General features: G+C 42.5%; 1 protein-coding gene across 2 annotated transcripts; it reads left to right on the forward strand.

Moving 5' to 3' along the window:
* The first annotated feature begins 920 nt into the window (after positions 1-920).
* LOC311143656 (pantothenate kinase 1-like) lies at positions 921-22597 on the forward strand. Of its 2 annotated transcripts, none has more exons than XM_084179524.1 (7): positions 921-1434; positions 6271-6623; positions 8658-8917; positions 9506-9682; positions 9791-9914; positions 11119-11244; positions 17198-22597. In XM_084179524.1, the coding sequence occupies exons 1-7, from the start codon at positions 1131-1133 to the stop codon at positions 17255-17257; spliced, it is 1404 nt and encodes a 467-aa protein (XP_084035650.1). In that variant the 5' UTR covers positions 921-1130; the 3' UTR covers positions 17258-22597. The 2 variants fall into 2 exon arrangements, with proteins under 2 accessions (XP_084035650.1, XP_084035651.1); XM_084179525.1 differs by lacking the exon at positions 921-1434 and adding an exon at positions 2192-2452.
* The last annotated feature ends 138 nt before the right edge of the window (positions 22598-22735 follow it).

The following is a 22735-nucleotide window of genomic DNA, read 5'->3' on the forward strand; positions in this document are numbered from 1 at the left end:
TTTACTATAGGTATTTTTTTTAATACAATATCCAATTTTTTTCACACAGTCAAATATAGTGATTTTATTATATTTAGGATTTATATATTTACATGACAAGGGGCAGAATCTTAAAGTGGCAATCTGTAGTTGCTGCATACATTTTTGGGGGACTTATAAATTAATGATATAGGCCTACCCATTGATTCTTAAAGAATATACTTTAGAAATGCATAATTAACTTAGTTCAACTGTCATACTCCATCAGAACCCAAAACATACGATGGTTATACGGCAATGTTTGTAAACAAAGTAAATCTAAGGAAACACTGTATAGCCTCATAACATGGTTAAAACTATCATTTTGATATCATGGATGGTCATCCCTCATCTTTTTACCGAAACAGGCTTTGTTATTGTTTCATCTGCGGATTGCCACTTTAAAGACTTCAGAGATGTGGGCTAGCTATTTTGTCTATTTATGTTTTAGATTTGTATTTATTGATGGGAAACTATGTGTTCTTATTAGGCTAATCTCTCGTGAACAGATTTTCGTGGACAAATGAAACTTTCGCGAGAGAATTTTACTTCTGGGTAACCGAGATTGTTATTAGGCCTACTTGTAGCCTATTGTAATGAGACGTGTTACATTGTTCCTATCAGGCCTACAGTGTAAGAAAGTAATTAATTAGCCCCGTTTTTGATAGGCTACACTACAATAATAATTACACAATAATAACTGTCCATTTAGCCCAGTCAGTTCATGTGTAACAATATAACTGCGACTGATTTGGGCCATGGGAGATGGCAATAAGACAAGTTTAGAAATGTAATAATTTTTCCCCAGGGGAAATTTGGGGGGTCTACGAAATAGCCTGTACAATGACGTAGGCTGTCGGCTGTTTAACTCGGAAGCTGCAGCAAGAGACGAGCATGAAGAAGCAAGATGACCGACAGTTACCTCAGCCGCACGTCCTAGCAGTTGTTACATTGTTCAACTATCCACTTCGACGCAAGGGGTATCATTATTTTCTGTAGCAATAGATCTTTACCAAATAGCCTGACATCGGTCCTTTTGAAGAAACATTGCGGAAGAAAGCGGATTAATTGTCTGAAACTGTCCGCTAGTGCTTTCCCTGCGCAAAAAAAAAATGGATAACGTTAGTGGCAAAGCATCGGATCAGAAAAGAACAGGCGTTTGCCAAGAGAATGGTGTGACAAATGGATTCCATCCTACACAAACTGGCAACGGGAGCTGCAATGCCTTAGGTTCAAACGGAACCAGTAGTAGTGAAGGCTGTAGTAGTAGTAGTAGTAGTAGTAGTAGTAGTAGCCATAATGGAATTGAACATTTCCGCGATCTTCAGGTCCAGGAGGACGTCCATAATAATGGGTCGCCTCTAAAGCGGTGCAGACTCAGGAGAAGAATGGATTCTGGCAAAAAGAGCAGACCGCGTAAGTAGGATACAATTGTAATGCAATATTTTAGCCTCAACGCTAACTGTCATGTCGGCTGTCAAAAATCGGCTACTTATTTGCATTATGCAAATTAGACGACATTGAAACTGTACACATTCGGTCAAATCTGCCCTACGCAATTTCTAAGCATCCTCTCAGAAATGACAAGCACAGCAGGGTTTTCTGTCAAAGCATTGATTGCACATCATTCTGGGTTTCCGATATTACACATCGAAAGTGAAGATCGCCTGGATTTTCTATGGTGGCATCTCTATTTCCATGAAACAATGAACCAGTTAGACTTGCTGCTGCTGGATAGAATATCGCTTTGTGTTGCGAGGCTTTGCCAAGAATATCAATAAGCAAGCCTACCCGCTATGTTTGTGGAGAATTTGTTTGTAAGCCTATTCCTGTATCCTCCAACTACATTCCAGCTATTTCTGAGAAATGCACAATTACTCAAATAATAAGAATCAAGCACCATAAATAAGTAATTCTGTATTGTTTATCCATTTTTTTATCATATACTAATGCGACAATCATATTATTTGATTCAATGTAACCCTCCCGGTAATAGAACATGAGATGTATCATCTTTCTCTCCTCCCCTTTGCTATTGTGAGATCTTTGATGTTGTCCGTTGAACCATTTCATTGGTCGTTTCAAAGTCAGGAGGTGTGCTGAAATCGCTGCTGATATGAGAGCCAGCTCCTTTTGACCAATCAGTCGTCAGTACTTGCTTAAGGGGGTTGGCTGAAGAAACTGACAGAGCAGCCAGCTCCATGAACAACACAGTATGTTGCTCTGTCTCCGCTATAACACTGTAAAACAAGTTTGTCACTCACCATGCCAGTTAAGTGTAGTCTGCTTTATTGCTGCGACGACATCATGCCACAATGCAATAGGACTGATTGAGTGATACTACTACTCATAGCCCAAGTCTTGGATTGAATTGTATTTGACCATAAGCACTTTGACCTGAGGATCACAATGAAGCTTATTGTTAAAAAGCCAGGTAAGATTTTCTACTCTACTGTATTTTAAAGGGCTGAGATATACGTATTTACTTACTTTTATTTGCTTATTAACATCTCTTGCTACCGTGGCTGAATCAAATCTCAGCAAACAAACAGCAATTTACCTAATTTCTTGAATACTGCAATGCTATACACACTGGGCGTCAGGAACGATTTGGCTGTTTTGGTAAGAAGCTGTCTTTATCTGTGTGGTGAATGCATGCAGCTCAGCCATTCATCCAAGAGGTTGCTACACTATGCTGGCTTGTCTGCATTACTCTGGGCACTGATCAAATATGTCTGGAATCCAAACAGACAGCTTCTATTATATAATTTAATAGGAGTGATTGTGAACAATAGTTGAAAGTTGATAAAATCCACTTGGCATGAAGACAAATACAAATGTTTACCCTCCAGCAGAGGAGGCTGGTGGGATGAGCTATCGGAGGATGGGCTCATTGTAATGGCTGTAATATAATTAATGGGACAGAGTCAAACATGTTGTTTCCATATGTTTGATCTGTTTAATACCGTTCCAAATATTCCATTCCAGCCATTACAATGATCCTGTCCTCCTATAGCTCCTCCCACCAGCCTCCTCTGCCCTCCAGTATGATCAATCGAATAAGCATAATATGATTTGCTGATGTCAGCTAATTGGTAGTTCCCTTTGAATGCCACGAACTGAATACCAAATGGAGCTAGGCTGTGCCAGTCACTCAATTATGGAAATGTATGGCATTAAATCCTTGACTTGATCTTTGGTCCTTTGTTGCACATGCATGTGTGTGTGACCACTGTAAGGCTCTGCTCTGACTAGCTGCTGAGAACTTTGCTCTCTGGGTGGGGGAATAAACACACCTTTCACCTATAAGTGCTGCCAGTCACGGTGCCCTGGCTACCAGGTTACAGCACATGTTCTTACTGCACTTCAGCAGCAATCACACCAGGCCTGAGCATGTATTGACCTGCTGGTTGCTCCTCGGTTGAGATGTCAAGCCTCTGTTTGGGCTGTCTGTTTGTGGTCTTACCATACTCCTCACTCAGCCTACTAGAGACTGGGCTCAGACATTAACTGAGGATGAGTGGTAGTGTGGCATTCAGTGTATTCAGAAAGTATTCAGACCCCTTGACTTTTTCAACATTTTGTTACATTACAGCCTTATTCTAAAATGGATGAAATTATTTTATTCCCCTCATCAATCTACACACAATATCCCATAATGACAAATCAAAAACAGTTATTTAGAAAATGTTGCACATGTATTAAAAATACAAATGGAAATATGACATTTACATAAGTATTCAGACCCTTTACTCAGTACTTTGTTGAAGCACCTTTGGCAGCAATTACAGCCTCGAGTCTTCTTGGGTATGACGCTACAAGCTTGGCACACCTTTATTTGGGGTGTTTCTCCCATTCCTCTCAAGCTATGTCAGGTTGGATGGGGAGTGTCGCTGCACAGCTATTTTCAGGTCTCTCCAGAGATATTAGATCGGGTTCAAGTCCAGGCTCTGGCTGGGCCACTCAAGGACAGTCAGAGACTTGTCCCGAAGCCACTCCTGCGTTGTCTTGGCTGTGTGCTTAGGGTTGTTATCCTGTTGGAAGGTGAACCTTTGCCCCAGTCTGAGGTCCTGAGCGACAAGTCTGAGGTCTGGAGCAGGTTTTCATCAAGGATCTCTCTGTACTTTGCTCTGTTCATCTTTCCCTCGATCCTGACTAGTCTCCCAGTCCCTGCCGCTGAAAAACATCCCCACAGCATGATGCTGCCACCACCATGCTTCACCGTAGGGATGGTGCCAGGTTTCCTCCAGATGTGACGCTTGGCATTCAGGCAAAGAGTTCAATCTTGGTTTCATCAGACCAGAGAATCTTATTTATCATGGTCTGAGAGTCCTTTAGGTGCCTTTTGGCAGACTCCAAGCAGGCTAACATGTGCCTTTTACTGAGGAGTGGCTTCCGTCTGGCCACTCTACCATAAAGGCCTGATTGGTGGAGTGCTGCAGAGATGGTTGTCCTTCTGATTCTCCCATAGGAACTCTGGAGCTCTATCAGAGTGACCATCGGGTTCTTGGTCACCTCCATGACCAAGGTCCTTCTCCCCCGATTTCTCAGTTTGGCTGGGCGGCCAGCTCTAGGAAGAGTCTTGGTGGTTCCAAACTTCTTCCATTTAAGAATGATGGAGGCCACTGTGTTCTTGGGGACCTTCAATGCTGCAGACATTTTTTGGTACCCTTCCCTAGATCTGTGCCTCAACACAATCCTGTCTCGGAGCTCTACGGACAATTCCTTCGACCTCGTGGCTTGGTTTTTGCTCTGACATGCACTGTCAACTGTGGGACCTTATATAAACAGGTGTGTGCCTTTCCAAATCATGTCCAATCAATTGAATTTACCACAGGTGGACTCCAATTGCAAACATTTCTAAAAACCTGTTTCACATTGTCATTATGGGGTATTGTGTGTAGATTGATGAAGAAAAACAATGATTTAATACATTTTAGAATAAGGCTGTAACGTAACAAAATGTGGAAAAAGCCAAGGGGTCTGAATACTTTCCAAATGCACTGTAAATGGAAACCAGCCTACTAGAGACTGGGCTCAGACATTAACTGTGAAGGCGTGGTAGTGTGGCATACATGGAAACATTCAGTCATAAGCTCTACATTGAAATTACAGTAAAAGTAATATAGTTTAGCCATTACTTGAGAATGCATGGCAGAAATGGAAACATTCAGTGAAATATCTCCTCTGTAAAATGACAGTGAAATCATTGCAAAGCAAGATCTGTCTGCAGAATCACTGACTGAATGTATTGAAATCAGGTGATTAGGTCAGTAAAGATTCCAGAGTACACATTTACACAGATCAATACATCAATGTTATGTCAGGTTCCTAGAAATCGATTGTCCAACCCAGATTACACCACCATTACACCTCTGATATCTTGGATCAACCACAGGAGGTACAAATTGTACATTTTGCATTGCAAGCCAGAACCAAATCAACAATGACATCTCAAATTTGACTATTTTAAGCACCTCAAGCATGTCTTTTGGTTACGGTTTTTCTGTAGCTTCACACAGAGTTGAATGTAACCGGGCTGGTTTGTGGAATGAACCATAAGGGACTTTACACCCTTCTGTCAAATGAAGTGCTATTGATTGAAAAGCCAGGGGGAAGGAACCAGTTTGCCTGCCTATGTATTGACTACATACAGTATTCATTGTACTGTACACTCAGTAGTTAATTGAGGGTTGAGCAAGCTCTCCAGGCAGTCTTCTCTCTATGCTGGTGTTTCTATGGCAACAAAGCCCTCAGCTTTTGTTGCAGAATGAACACACTGCTGTGAATTTCAGAGGACCCCCACTCCCTCCCTCCCTCTTCCTCTTCCTCCCTCCTCTTCCTCCCCTCTCCCTTCCTCCCCTTCCTCCCCTCTCCCTCCCTCCCCTCCCCTCCCCTTCCTCCCCTCTCCCTCTCTCCAAAAAAGAGAGAAAAATGTTAGTGATCACTAATAAGAAGACGTGTGCATAGTATGACATGATGGTTTCGTCTTCAGTGAAATCAAGTTAGAAAATGCAACATAGGTCTGCACAGTTGATTGGTAGGCCTGACCTATATGGAGCAATAGCTTAGTTGTGACACAGAAAGAACGCTAGAGCCCTCTCTTTTGAGAGCTTGTGTATCCATTTATCGAAAGATAATTTTGCATAATTTCTAAAGAGCTAAACAGTGCTTTTCTACAGGCAACGGTGACCAAGCTCTTCCTGAAACGACTAACTCATCTCTTAAAACACCTTTTGTTTTCTATTCCAGCCTTCCCCTGGTTTGGGATGGACATCGGCGGCACCCTGGTGAAGTTGGTCTACTTCGAGCCCAAGGACATCACGGCGGAGGAGGAGCAGGAGGAGGTGGAGAGCCTGAAGAGCATCCGCCACTTCCTGACCTCCAACGTGGCCTACGGCAACACGGGCATCCGCGACGTCCACCTGGAGCTGAAGAACCTGACCATGTGCGGCCGGAAGGGCAACCTGCACTTCATCCGCTTCCCCACCCAGGACATGCTGGGCTTCATCCAGATGGGCCGAGATAAGAACTTCTCCAGCCTGCACACCACACTCTGCGCCACCGGCGGAGGGGCCTACAAGTTTGAGGAGGACTTTAGGACGGTGCGTGATGGTTGGAGGAACTGTTGGGTGTTGTCAGACAGGGAGAGTGACTGATAGTGACAGACTATGTGAATTCATGTGCTATTGTGTGTTATTACATGTGTCATTAGTCAGTTAAAGATCGCGTGGCATGATAATTTACATTTACATTTAAGTCATTTAGCAGACGCTCTTATCCAGAGCGACTTACAAATTGGTGCATTCAACTTAGGATAGCCAGTGGGACAACCACCACTGGGGGATCATTGAAGGCAACATGGTTTCTCATGTGATTAGATGAGAGTAGGTGTACAGTAAGGGAAAAAAGTATTTGATCCCCTGCTGATTTTGTACGTTTGCCCACTGACAAAGAAATGATCAGTCTATAATTTTAATGGTAGGTTTATTTGAACAGTGAAAGACAGAATAACAACAAAAACATCTAGAAAAACGCATGTCAAAAATTTTATAAATTGATTTGCATTTTAATGAGGGAAATAACTATTTGACCCCTCTGCAAAACATGACTTAGTACTTGGTGGCAAAACCCTTGTTGGCAATCACAGAGGTCAGACGTTTCTTGTAGTTGGCCACCAGGTTTGCACACATCTCAGGAGGGATTTTGTTCCACTCCTCTTTGCAGATCTTCTCCAAGTCATTAAGGTTTCGAGGCTGACGTTTGGCAACTCGAACCTTCAGCTTCCTCCACATATTTTCTATGGGATTAAGGTCTGGAGACTGGCTAGGCCACTCCAGGACCTTAATGGGCTTCTTCTTGAGCCACTCCTTTGTTGCCTTGGCTGTGTGTTTTGCGTCATTGTCATGCTGGAATACCCATCCACGACCCATTTTCAATGCCCTGGCTGAGGGAAGGAGGTTCTCACCCAAGATTTGACGGTACATGGCCCCGTCCATCGTCCCTTTGATGCGGTGAAGTTGTCCTGTCCCCTTAGTAGAAAAACACCCCCAAAGCATAATGTTTCCACCTCCATGTTTGACGGTGGGGATGGTGTTCTTGGGGTCATAGGCAGCATTCCTCCTCCTCCAAACACGGTGAGTTGAGTTGATGACAAAGAGCTCCATTTTGTTCTCATCTGACCACAACACTTTTACCCAGTTCTCCTCTGAATCATTCAGATGTTCATTGGCAAACTTCAGACGGGCATGTATATGTGCTTTCTTGAGCAGGGGGACCTTGCGGGCGCTGCAGGATTTCAGTCCTTCATGGCGTAGTGTGTTACCAATTGTTTTCTTGGTGACTATGGTCCCAGCTGCCTTGAGATCATTGACAAGATCCTCCCGTGTAGTTCTGGGCTGATTCCTCACCGTTCTCATGATCATTGCAACTCCACGAGGTGAGATCTTGCATGGAGCCCCAGGCAGAGGGAGACTGACAGTTCTTTTGTGTTTCTTCCATTTGAGAATAATCGCACCAACTGTTGTCACCTTCTCACCAAGCTGCTTGGCGATGGTCTTGTAGCCCATTCCAGCCTTGTGTAGCCTTGTGTCTACAATCTTGTCCCTGACATCCTTGGAGAGCTCTTTGGTCTTGGCCATGGTGGAGAGTTTGGAATCTGATTGATTGATTGCTTCTGTGGACCTTTTATACAGGTAATAAACTGAGATTAGGAGCACTCCCTTTAAGAGTGTGCTCCTAATCTCAGCTCGTTACCTGTATAAAATATACCTTGGAGCCAGAAATCTTTCTGATTGAGAGGGGGTCAAATACTATTTCCCTCATTAAAATGCAAATCAATTTATAACATTTTTGACATGCGTTTTTCTGGATTTTTTTGTTGTTATTCTGTCTCTCACTGTTCAAATAAACCTACCATTAAAATTATAGACTGATCATTTCTTTGTCAGTTGTCAAACGTACAAAATCAGCAGGGGATCAAATACTTTTTTTCCCTCACTCTATGTGGATGGTTCAGGCTCGCCTGGTCTAGGTATGTTACAGACAGCATGCTCAAACTTGGAGGAGTTCCCATTGCATATCAAAACCACTCCAGTTTCTCCTTCTGTCTTATAGATCTTATGCTTTCCATCTCCCAGATCGCCAACCTAGAGCTACAGAAGCTAGACGAACTGGATTGTCTTATCCAGGGGCTTCTCTATGTGGACTCAGTGGGGTTCAATGGCCATCCAGAGTGCTACTTTTTCGAGAACCCCTCCGACCCCGAAAGTGAGAACTGTGTCAAGAGAACGTGTTGCCTTGACAACCCCTTCCCCATGTTGTTGGTAAACATTGGCTCGGGCGTCAGCATCCTGGCAGTCTATTCGAAGGACAACTACAAACGGGTCACAGGCACCAGGTAAATAAATGTCATCTGATGCTGTTTTAGTGTAAGCAAACAGAGGTCATTCTGTGTCACTCCACATCATGATAGCTGTATGTATTTAATCTGATAACACAGTTCTGTCACAATATCTTGCTCGCATCCATCTGTATTCAATGTATTCATGTTTTGAGTGTAGATAATAGTTACCATGGCAACTAGTTAATAACTTCTTAGTCAAATAAAACTTTCCAACTGGGCAAAACTGGTTGAATCAATGTTGTTTCCATGTCATTTAAATTTAAAAAAATCGTTTTTTTTATAGAATCTTATTTAACGTTGAATCTCAGTGGAAACATTTCTGGATGTGAAAAACATTCAGTCAGGGATTTTTTTTTTTTTGTGTGTGTTTTTTTGACCCAACTTTTAACCTAAATCCAATGACCCAGTGAATTTTTTTTGTTGATTTCACGTTGAATTCACATTAGTTGACAACTCAACCAAATATAAACCAAAACTATACGTAGAAATATCGTAGAAAGCCCAGTGGGTTGTTTCCTGCAAGCTAAACAGATATGTACAACCCATAGAGTAGTAGCTCACATAATTGCCTGTCCCCCACAGTTTGGGAGGTGGGACGTTCCTAGGCCTGTGCTGCTTGCTGACTGGCTGCGAGACATTTGAGGAGGCCCTGGAAATGGCGGCGAAGGGGGACAGCAGCAACGTGGACAAACTGGTGAAGGACATCTACGGAGGAGACTATGAACGCTTCGGGCTCCAGGGGTCTACTGTTGCATCTAGGTGAGGTCTAAGTTAACTAATACATGTTGTTACCTCAAGACCTCAAGTAACAATATGCTTTGAAAACAGAGTATAATGGAAACTAACCCAATGAATTATTTATTGCAGTTTTGGTCATATGATGAGCAAGGAGAAGCGTGACAGCATCAGTAAGGAGGACCTAGCCCGAGCCACTCTCGTCACCATCACCAACAACATTGGTTCTATTGCTCGTATGTGTGCGGTTAATGAGGTACGAAGGCAAAGATTGTTGTCACATTAGCAATCAAATTCCGTTTTACTTCGTTGAGTCATTCAAATAGTGAGAATATACAGGTAACTGACAAAAATAATGGGAACACTTGTTGGTGTTTCCTTTATTTTGTCAGTTACCTGGAGCATACTGGGGTGTGACAGAAGGGTAAAAGTTCTCACCGTTATTTTCTTTCATCATGAAACAAAGGAGTGAAGTGGACAGCCAGTGTGATGGATGATGGGAATGGACTCTGTGTTCTTTCAGCTTCTTTACAGTGTTGCCTTGTGGCATGGAGATCAAGCAGCATTGTACAGGGCTATCAAAGCACACAGAACAACAACAGTAAAAGCTTGTTCTCTACCTACATTTTAGAACCTAAAATGTTCTCTACCTACAGTATATAGTACTCTAAATACCCCAATTCATGTTGTTAAGTTCAAAAGAATACAAGATAAAATTGCTGACACTATTCAAACCAATGAGGGTTCGGAACTTTAAATCCAATTATCTCAGAATCATATTTTTGCAGATAGAACCTTAGGGGGGCTTTCAGACCAAATTAATTTGGTGTTTTATTTACGAACTTTGGTGTTTTATTTCCGGACTGGTGTGAACACTATCCGCACTCGGGAGCACACTAAACAACGCACCGTGGTTCGCTCAAAAAGGGGTGGTCTCAGTCCGATTCAATTCGTACTGTGGTGCAGTTCACTGCCCCTTGAGCAACCCCATTGTAATGTTTTGAGCGCAATGTGCACAAGTGTTTCTAGCTACCTATGCATGTAGAGTCCAGTGAATTAATTGGGGGAAGTCTTACGACATGCCTGAACAGTACACTGCCTTTTTTGCTTTGGTGGATTTTTATTTAGAATGAACAGTCTTGTTATTCTGGCAGCCCCGCAACTATGTAATTAACGGAAGTTGAGCTGTTCATTATTGGCTATTGCTCAACCTTTCTCTCCCTTGCTGCTCAGTCACTGAAGCATAAGACAGATTCTTCCACTGCTGTTACTTCAGGTTCTCTCCCCTAGATGGCAGCCAGACACCCATCTATGCTATTAATATGAGAGTAGGCCCAAGGTCTTCAAACTAATATTTTTGTGGACATAAATTACTTTTAAAATATCGCATTCTGTCTTGCTTTGTGAAACAGTCATTCTAAAAAAGTCTGGTTTACCAATGGTTCAATGTTGTCTTTCAGAAAATTGAAAGAGTGGTGTTTGTTGGGAATTTCCTGAGAATCAATACTGTGTCAACGAAGCTGCTTGCGTACGCCATGGACTTTTGGTCCAAAGGACAATTAAAAGCTCTCTTCTTAGAGCATGAGGTAAGTAGTTTGCGATATGGTCATATGCTCATTGGAATGCATTGATCTAAGGGCAGTGTCACTGAGTCACTTCACAATGCAATTTGTACAAAGTATGTGTAGTGTGAGGGATGTTTCTGTGCTCTAAGGGGCCGATTCAGACGTAGGAAATCTAAGCTTTTTTACGCGTTTTGATTTAAGCACTTCAAATCAAATTTTATTTGTCACATGCGTCGAATACAACAGGTGTAGACCTTACCGTGAAATGCTTACTTACAAGCTCTTAACCAACAATGCAGTTCAAGAAATAGAGTTAATAAATATTTACTAAATAAACTAAAGTTAAAAATAAAATAAAAGTGACACAATTAAATAACAATAATGAGGCTATATACAGGGTGTACCGGTACCGAGTCAATGTGCAGGTGTACAGGTTAGTCGATAATTTGTACATGTAGGTAGGGGTAAAGTGACTATGTATAGATTATAATAAACAGCGAGTAGCAGCAGTGTAAAAACAAAGGGGGGGGGGGGGGGCAGCAATGTAAATAGTCCGGGTGGCCATTTGATGAATTGTTCAGCGGTCTTATGGCTTGGCTCAGTAGTATTCAGACTTACCTTGTGCAGGTGCGTAACACGCTTTGTGGGTGTGTCTCCCTTACGCCCGCTAAAAACCCTCCCACTTGTTGGCCAATAGATTTTATCGTGGAGTTTTCATTCAATAGGGTTTTCAGTACATTTATCAAAAGCAATCCCTTTAAATATGGTGTACCTTTTAATTAGATTTTTCTGAAGACTCACTAGAATAAATTGAAAGAATGGGTTCAGAATATTAGAGATCAATGAAAGAAAGCCATCTAAATATATGCATATTCGTCTCCGTTTCAGCACCAATTGGTAGATTAAAAAATACTCTGATCTTGTAAATTATTTAGGGCTCAGAAAATATTCATGAATAATGAAAAAGACTGGTCTGGAGAGCATTTACGCACAAAATATATTGGTGAATCAAAAATACAGTTGTTGATTCTTCCTGAAAGTTGCCATATTCAATTGTTCAAGCCATGAAATATTGGATGGGGAAGAAAGTGTAGAATAGTGGTTGAACAATAGTTCTATAAATCCACCCTAATCCTCTGCGTTCCATAATGATTCCAATAGGCTACATGTCCCAAATTATTGCACAACTTGTAAGACGTTAGCCTAATATTATCCACTATTGCTAGAGACTCTCATGAACGACCACACAGACGTGACCGAGGAAAGAAAGGTCAACGAATGATGCTAAAATGTAGGCTACAAATTGAAACGAACACTAAGTGACAGTTATAAATATATGTGGCACAGGAGGCTGCTGAGGGGAGGACGGCTCATAATAATAGCTCAAATGGAGTGAATGGAATGGTATCAAACACATGGAAACAATGTGTTTGATTAGTTCGATTACCATTCCATTTATTCCTTTCCAGCCATATACAGACCACATGGCGCCGGAGGGGATGGCTGCCGTTTTACGGGCTCCTAACCAACTGTGCTATTTTGTTAGTTTTTTCGCATTGTTTGTAACTCATTTTGTACATAATGTTGTTGCTACCTTCTCTTTTGACCGAAAATAACTTCTGGACATCAAATCAGCAATTACTCACCTCGAAATGGACAAAGATTTTTTTATTTAATGAGTCTGACGCGAAGAATATACTTCTTTGTCAAGACAAGGCCCAAATCCCCGTCATCAGTGTGAAGAAAAGACAGAGAAAAAGGGGGAGGAGGGTTTGGTGCCTTGTAAGAATTTGCTGATGAGTAGGTAAACCACCATTACCCTCTGTTTTATTGGCCAACGTGCAATCATTGGAAAACAAACAGGAAAATCTACGATTAAGACTATCCTACCAACGGGACAGTAAAACTGTAATATCTTATGTTTCACCGAGACGTGGCTGAGCGACGACACGGATAATATAGAGCTGGCTGGCTTCGCCGTGCATCGGCAGGACAGAGCTGCTACGTCTGGTAAGACGAGAGGCGGGGGTGTGTGTCTATTTGTCAATGACTGCTGGTGCGCGATGTCTAATATTAAAGAAGTCTCGAGCTATTGCTCGCCTGAGGTAGAGTACCTCATGATAGGCTGTAGACCACACTATCTACCTAGAGAGTTCTCATCTATATTATTCGTAGCTGTCTATTTACCACCACAAACCGATGCTGGCACTAAGAGCGCACTCAACGAGCTATATAAGGCCATGAGCAAACAAGAAAATGCTCATCCGGAAGCGGCGATTCTAGTGGCCGGGGACTTCATCCAATGGCATTGAGGAGTATACCACCTCAGTCACCGGCTTCATCAATAAGTGCATCGACGACGTCGTCCCCACAGTGACCGTACGTACATATCCCAACCAGAAGCCATGGATTACAGGCAACATCCGCACCGAGCTAAAGGCTAGAGCTGCCACTTTCAAGGAGTGGGACACTAATCCGGACGCTTATAAGAAAGCCCGCTATGCCCTCAGATTAATCCTCAAACAGGCAAAGCGTCAGTGCAGGACTAAGATTGAATCCTACTACACCGGCTCTGACGCTCGTCGGATGTGGCAGGGCTTGAAAACTATTATGGACTACAAAGGGAAACCCAACCGCGAGCTGCCCAGTGACGCGAGCCTACCAGACGAGCTAAATGCCTTTTAACTGGCAAGTGTCTTCACTGACATTTTCAACCTCTCCCTGACCGAGTCTGTAATACCTACATAAGGGTAGGCAACAACACATCTGCCATGCTGATCCTCAACACTGGGGCCCCTCAGGGGTGCGTGCTTAGTCCCCTCCTGTACTCCCTGTTCACCCACGACCCTGTGGCCAAGCACGACTCCAACACCGTCATTAAGTTTGCTGACGACACAACAGTGGTAGGCCTGATCACAGACAATGATGAGACAGCCTATAGGGAGGAGGTCAGAGACCTGGCAATGTGGTGCCAGGACAACAATCTCTCCCTCAGTGTGAGCAAGACAAAGGAGCTGATCGTGGACTATAGGAAAAGGAAGGCCGAACAGGCCCCCATTCACATCGACAGGGCTGAAGTGGAGCAGGTCGAGAGTTTGAAGTTCCTTGGTGTCCAAATCACCAACAAACTATCATGGTCCAAACACACCAAGACAGTTGTGAAGAGGGCACGACAATACATTTTCCCCCTCAGGAGACTGAAAAGATTTGGCATGGGTCCCCAGATCCTAAAAAGTTCTACAGCTGCACCATCGAGAGAATCCTGACCGGTTGCATCACCGCCTGGTATGGCAACTGCTCGGCATCCGACCCTAAGGCGCTACAGATGGTAGTGCGTACAGCCCAGTACATCACTGGGGCCGAGCTTCCTGACATCCAGGACCTATATACTAGGCGGTGTCAGAGGAAGGCCCAAAAAATTGTCAAAGACTCCAGTCACCCAAGTCATAGACTCCGTTACCGGAGCGCCAAGTCTAGGACCAAAAGGCTCCTTAACAGCTTCTACCCCCAAGCCATAAGACTGCTGAACAATTAATAAAATGGCCACTGCTGCTACTCGCTGTTTTATTGTCTATGCATAGTCACTTTACAAATTACCTTGACTAACCTGTACCCCGGCACATTGACTCGGTATCGGTACCCCCTGTATATAGCCTCGTTACTGTTATGTAATTTTGTTGTGTTACTTAATTATTATTTAAAAAAAAAAAAAACGTAAATATTTTCGTAACTTTATTTATTGAACTGCATTGTTGGTTAAGGGCTTGTAAGTAAAAATTTCATCATTTTTATTTACAATCCGCTTATCTGAAAGGATTACTCTCTTATCAATAGTAAATTACAGTGCTTGGAGAATGGTGTTATTTCTATCGGGGGGAAAAGTTGATGTTTTTCCACTTGGAACCGATAGGTTGCTTGACCTTTTTCATGGTTTCCTTGCTCGTGAAGATGGTGGAATTATGAGGGAATTAAGTAAAGGTCAGAATACGCGTATCTGTAGACACACCTTTACCACACCTCCATTTCTGCGATCTCCACCCCAAACGAATACCTGGCTGGGACATATGTTTCCCCGTGCTTCAGTTCAAAGGTCAGAATGCGTGCAGAGAGGATATTGTGTGTGTGAAAACATCCTTTGTAAGTCGCTCTGGATAAGAGCGTCTGCTAAATGACTTAAATGTTAAATGTTAAATAATTACGTTTCATGTACTCAAGCAGCACACTTGTAGTTGTTTTAGTCTCCTAATTGTACCATGAAAAGGGTCAACAACAGATCATCTGCATATACACTGCTCAAAAAAATAAAGGGAACACTAAAATAACACATCCTAGATCTGAATGAATGAAATAATCTTATTAAATACTTTTTTCTTTACATAGTTGAATGTGCTGACAACAAAATCACACAAAAATTATCAATGGAAATCAAATGTATCAACCCATGGAGGTCTGGATTTGGAGTCACCCTCAAAATTAAAGTGGAAAACCACACTACAGGCTGATCCAACTTTGATGTAATGTCCTTAAAACAAGTCAAAACGAGGCTCAGTAGTGTGTGTGGCCTCCACGTGCCTGTATGACCTCCCTACAACGCCTGGGCATGCTCCTGATGAGGTGGTCTCCTGAGGGATCTCCTCCCAGACCTGGACTAAAGCATCCGCCAACTCCTGGACAGTCTGAGGTGCAACGTGGCGTTGGTGGATGGAGCGAGACATGATTTCCCAGATGTGCTCAATTGGATTCAGGTCTGGGGAACGGGCGGTCCATAGCATCAATGCCTTCCTCTTGCAGGAACTGCTGACACACTCCAGCCACATGAGGTCTAGCATTGTCTTGCATTAGGAGGAACCCAGGGCCAACCGCACCAGCATATGGTCTCACAAGGGGTCTGAGGATCTCATCTCGGTACCTAATGGCAGTCAGGCTACCTCTGGCGAGCACATGGAGGGCTGTGCGGCCCCCCAAAGAAATGCCACCCCACACCATGACTGACCCACCGCCAAACCGGTCATGCTGGAGGATGTTGCAGGCAGCAGAACGTTCTCCACGGCGTCTCCAGACTCTGTCACGTCTGTCACATGTGCTCAGTGTGAACCTGCTTTCATCTGTGAAGAGCACAGGGCGCCAGTGGCAAATTTGCCAATCTTGGTGTTCTCTGGCAAATGCCAAACGTCCTGCACGGTGTTGGGCTGTAAGCACAACCCCCACCTGTGGATGTCGGGCCCTCATACCACCCTCATGGAGTCTGTTTCTGACCGTTTGAGCAGACACATGCACATTTGTGGCCTGCTGGAGGTCATTTTGCAGGGCTCTGGCAGTGCTCCTCCTGCTCCTCCTTGCACAAAGGCGGAGGAAGCAGTCCTGCTGCTGGGTTGTTGCCCTCCTACGGCCTCCTCCACGTCTCCTGATGTACTGGCCTGTCTCCTGGTAGCGCCTCCATGCTCTGGACACTACGCTGACAGACACAGCAAACCTTCTTGCCACAGCTCGCATTGATGTGCCATCCTGGATGAGCTGCACTACCTGAGCCACTTGTGTGGGTTGTAGACTCCGTCTCACTTTCACCACTAGAGTGAAAGCACCGCCAGCATTCAAAAGTGACCAAAACATCAGCCAGGAAGCATAGGAACTGAGAAGTGGTCTGTGGTCACCACCTGCAAAACCAGTCCTTTATTGGGGGGTGTCTTGCTAATTGCCTATAATTTCCACCTGTTGTTTATTCCATTTGCACAACAGCATGTGAAATGTATTGTCAATCAGTGTTGCTTCCTAAGTGGACAGTTTGATTTCACAGAAGTGTGATTGACTTGGAGTTACATTGTGTTGTTTAAGTGTTCCCTTTATTTTTTTGAGCAGTGTATATGGATAGGTTACGATTGGGCGCTGAGCAGGAATCTCAAGGTTGCTGATGATAATAACTTGGTCAAATACCTGATCAGATAATGAACTGACCTGAGCCCTCTGTGTTTTATAGGGTTATTTTGGGGCCGTCGGTGCCTTCCTGGAGCTACTGAGAATCACAGACGACCTTTAAGACAGACAGACGGACGCAGACGAAACTCTGACCGTAAGACGCTGCTGCTCTACAGTTCCGGAAAAGCCACTGACTGGCCAAAATGGGGAAAAATCCATTTGAATAATTTAACTGTTTTAAGAGGTTCTACTAATTATCCTCCTCCTCCTCGTCTGCTGATGTTTTAGAAAACTGATTTTTTATATTATGAATGCAGGCTGGAGGAGATGAGGTTGGCATTTTATTTGCCACTGAAAAGTAAACCTTCCTGGTACTTGCTGTATATAGTGTGCTTAAGCCAAACCCTACTGATTCCTGATCATATGTGTGTTTTTCTTTGATTCCTTATTTGTTCTTTTCTTTTTACAAGATGTAAGTAGTTAAAATGATCTTTAACTTAGGAGCATTAGCTTTCAACTATCCTTCACACTTTTTTCCTAATCAATCATCCTAACCCAGTGTTCTGTGATATCATTTGAGATATAATCAAATGTATTATCCTACTGTACATATGAATCGTAAGCAGTTACTCTATCAACCCATTCTGTCAACCTGTCATCTGTGGTTTGGCCAATTTGTGAAATATTGACCATTAAGCAGTAGCTAAATTTGACAAAAAATGTTGCGGGTTGATTTTGTGTAATAATACACTGCAATACCTCATAGAACATTTAATATAATGGATATTTTTTATCAGTAGCAGTGGAATGACCAGTTCCCCAAATCCTTCCTCTGCATTCACTTGAATCCAGTATTCTGTCTATCCTTCCCTGTCCCATGCCTTATAATTCCGTCGCTGTTTTAATGAAACCGTTAACTTTGGGACCAAGCATTCAGTACTAAATGATCCTTAGAAACTTCACAAAGTAGAGATGTTCCTCAGAAAAGCCGACTCACTGACATGGACTAGCCTAGCAGGTGCGATACAAAGTGTCCATTGTGAGTCATGAAGTGACTTTTCAAGAGTTCTATAAATAGTTAATTCTACAGTTCTGTTTTCATTCTCATCAAAGAGGGGGTCCATTTCTGCTTGACTTCCTACCTGTAATAATCAGTATGTGTTTTATGATTGTAATTGAATATGTTTTGGACGTACTGTATTGAGTACTCTAGTCGAAAGGAGATTTGATTCTCCTACTGTATCTCTCGGTTAAATTTCATGATGGCATTTGGTTTCAAGTGAAACTGCATAGCTGGCCTGTGAACCGCTGTGTGCTGCATACCCCTTCTGCCTTCCTGCCCTCTTCAGAGGGCCCCGTGACCAACCTCCTCATCCAAACGATAAACCCAGGCTGCTTCTGAAATGGCACCCTATTCCATATAGTGTGATACTTTGGAACAGATCACCCTATTCCCTATATAGTGCACTACTTTTGACCAGAGCCCATGATTTTGGTCAAAAGGTGCCATCTTGGACTTATCCCCAGACTGATTTAGCTAACTTCATACATGTTTATTTTTAATCTCAATGCAACCTGGGGGAGTTTTCAGTTGTACGTTAGGACAGATTTTCAAATGTGCTTAATGGATTTTACATTACTGTATAGAACATGGCGAATAATAATAATAATAATAATAATATATGTAACTCTGAACCTGATTGAACTGGATTACTGACCTGGGCCTTGCCATAGATTCAGCCATGCTTCATTGCCGTCATTAAAACTGTTCTCTAAACTGTTTTGTCTAACCTGATGAGATGTTGAGTTTGTTGCATTCACTTCCTGATGTACCGCCTTTTCCTGTTGTGCCTATAAGACTTGCTTAGTAAAGAAGGCACAGTATTTCGTGATACGTACAGTGCCTAGTGAAAGTCTACAGACCCTTGCACCGTTTTCACATTTTGCTGCCTTCAATTCAATTTCAAATTAAAAAGGGATTCAGTTGAGATGTTCTCCCACGGATCTACACAAGCTACTTCACATTTTCAAAGTGAAAGAAACATTTGAAATGTTCTGAAATGAATAAAAAAAGGAATAAGTCTTGATTGCAAAGGTCTTCACACCCCTTGCTGTGGCACATCTAAAATACATTTAGGAGCAAATACTTTAATGAAAAAATGACCATTTGTTGAATGAGGTCCGTCTGTTTGCAAAAGTAGTGGTTCTCATGATTTAATAACACCCCTGTCTGTGTATGGTCCCTCAGTTGGAAAGTCAATGTCAAACAATGAGCTTCATGAGCATGTCTGGGATACATTTTTATACAGGCATAGATCAGGGGAGGTTAAGAAATAACTCTAAGTCACCTAATATCCCTTTGAGTATGGTCAAATATGGTAATTAGAACACTGAATTTAATAGGATCTTTATTGTGGCAGCATCATATTATGGGAATGTCACCGACGGTGACTGGGGAGTTCGTCAGGATCAAAGAAACTTGAAACACTAGAATGGCTTTCCAATGGTTGTTGAGTGGTCCAGTCTCAATGCTGACTTAAATATGCTTGAAAATCTGAGTTTGTCAGGATCAAAATAAATATGAAAGGAGCAAAGCCCAGGTTAAAAGTTAGAGCAAAACCTACCTCAGTCTTCTGAAAACCTAACCCTGGGATAGAGTTTTATTTTTAGGGACAATTCTACAAATGTTTATGCAAAAGACAGACTAGAATGGCTTTCCAAGAGGTGTTGAGTGTTCCTGAGTGGTCTAGTCTCAGTGCTGCTTATAAAAAATCTGAGACAAGGCTTAAATATCGCTGTCCATCGCTGAGCAATTTTTGACAAAAATAATGGAAATACATGGATGTTGCCCTAAAAGTTGTGCAAAGTTGGTGGAATTTAATTCAATATTATTCACAACTGTAATTGCTGCTAAAGGTGCCTCCACCAATTATGAGCTCTGGAGTGAGAAGACCTACGCAATCAAGACACCTTTGTTTTCTTATATAGTATATAGTATTTTTTTTTCACTGAAAATATCGAGTAGGTTGTGTAGATCAGTAGGGGGGAAAATCGAATTGAATAATTTTGTACACAAATATGTAAGGCAGCAAAATGTAAAAACTGTGCAAGGGGTGCGTAGACTTTCACCAGGCTCTGTATATTGCTACTTATAATATACTCACTAAACTGTATATCAGAGACTTTCACATGGACTTTGGAATTCCTGTACGACCCTTAGCTTCCAAATATCATGGGGTGCCTTTGATTACACAGACTCGGCATAACCTCTGACCACTGAAACCTCTGGTAGTCCAGCCTCCATTTTGTTCTGACTTGACTTTGCTATGTTATGGAGTGAGTGCCCCAGGGTTCTTTTAGGTGTGGCAAAGTATGAAAACAGAGTGTTTTATGGTGTGTGTGTGCGCGCATGTGCGCCCGCAGGGTTGGGGAGTAAAGTATTACATGCAATCAGTTACATGTAATCTGAATACAAAAAATCTGTAACTGTTATCAGTTACATTACCAGCAAAAAATATTGTAATCAGATTACAGATACTTTTGAAAAACTGGATTACTTTCAAATTCAGAAAGGATTTTTGCAAAAAAAAATACATGACAGCTTTCTGTTTTCTCAATGACATTCAAATCAGCATTGAAAAAAGGTGCAAGTTTAAATTTGTTCCACCTGAGAGAGTCTGACCAGAAGTCAGAGACCACTATGATGACACACCTAATAATGACCACCAATCAGAGACCACTATGATGACACACCTAATGATGACCACCAATCAGAGACCACTATGATGACACACCTAATGATGACCACCAATCAGAGACCACTATGATGACACACCTAATGATGACCACCAATCAGAGACCACTATGATGACACACCTAATGATGACCACCAATCAGAGACCACTATGATGACACACCTAATGATGACCACCAATCAGAGACCACTATGATGACACACCTAATGATGACCACCAATCAGAGACCACTATGATGACACACCTAATGATGACCACCAATCAGAGACCACTATGATGACACACCTAATGATGACCACCAATCAGAGACCACTATGATGACACACCTAATGATGACCACCAATCAGAGACCACTATGATGACACACCTAATGATGACCACCAATCAGAGACCACTATGATGACACACCTAATGATGACCACCAATCAGAGACCACTATGATGACACACCTAATGATGACCACCAATCAGAGACCACTATGATGACACACCTAATGATGACCACCAATCAGAGACCACTATGATGACACACCTAATGATGACCACCAATCAGAGACCACTATGATGACACACCTAATGATGACCACCAATCAGAGACCACTATGATGACACACCTAATGATGACCACCAATCAGAGACCACTATGATGACACACCTAATGATGACCACCAATCAGAGACCACTATGATGACACACCTAATGATGACCACCAATCAGAGACCACTATGATGACACACCTAATGATGACCACCAATCAGAGACCACTATGATGACACACCAAATGATGACCACCAATCAGAGACCACTATGATGACACACCTAATGATGACCACCAATCAGAGACCACTATGATGACACACCTAATGATGACCACCAATCAGAGACCACTATGATGACACACCTAATGATGACCACCAATCAGAGACCACTATGATGACACACCTAATGATGACCACCAATCAGAGACCACTATGATGACACACCTAATGATGACCACCAATCAGAGACCACTATGATGACACACCTAATGATGACCACCAATCAGAGACCACTATGATGACACACCAAATGATGACCACCAATCAGAGACCACTATGATGACACACCTAATGATGACCACCAATCAGAGACCACTATGATGACACACCTAATGATGACCACCAATCAGAGACCACTATGATGACACACCAAATGATGACCACCAATCAGAGACCACTATGATGACACACCTAATGATGACCACCAATCAGAGACCACTATGATGACACACCAAATGATGACCACCAATCAGAGACCACTTGTGATGACACACCTAAGGATGACCACCAATCAGAGACCACTATGATGACACACCAAATGATGACCACCAATCAGAGACCACTATGATGACACACCAAATGCTTTTGATGGATCCTTTTTGTCTTCTTCTAATGCCTCTTAAGGGGAAAGTAATCCCAAAGTAACTGAGTAATCAGATTACTTTACTGAGTTTGGGTAATCCAAAAATTACGTTACTGATTATAATTTTGGACCGGTAATTAGTAACTGTGATGGACTACATTTAGAAAGTAACCTACCCAACCCTGTGTGTGTGTGCAGGTGTGAGTTTTTGTGTTGGAGAGGTCTGTGTGTGCCTGAGAGCTCATTGAAACCTTTTTTTGTTCTGCATTTGTACACCCATTGTGTAATAAAGTATTTACTAAGTGAGGAACGTTTCCTTAATTTTTTTCCAGTATCGCAAAACATGACTATTATAGGCCCCTCCCTTCAGGAATTTGGGGACTAAGGAATATGCTATATTATTGTTTGTAACAAGTACGAAGATCAATTGAGGTGTTATACAGT

This window comes from Coregonus lavaretus, assembly GCF_964263955.1.
Source record: "Coregonus lavaretus genome assembly, chromosome: 1".
Lineage (NCBI taxonomy): Eukaryota > Metazoa > Chordata > Actinopteri > Salmoniformes > Salmonidae > Coregonus > Coregonus lavaretus.

Coding starts and splice junctions, on each gene's coding strand:
- LOC311143656 (XM_084179524.1), top strand. CDS start 1,131: ATGGATAACGTTAGTGGCAAAGCATCGGATCAGAAAAGAACAGGCGTT. Junction 8,918..9,505: donor AAACGGGTCACAGGCACCAG/GTAAATAAATGT, acceptor TGTCCCCCACAG/TTTGGGAGGTGGGACGTTCC. Junction 9,915..11,118: donor GTATGTGTGCGGTTAATGAG/GTACGAAGGCAA, acceptor GTTGTCTTTCAG/AAAATTGAAAGAGTGGTGTT.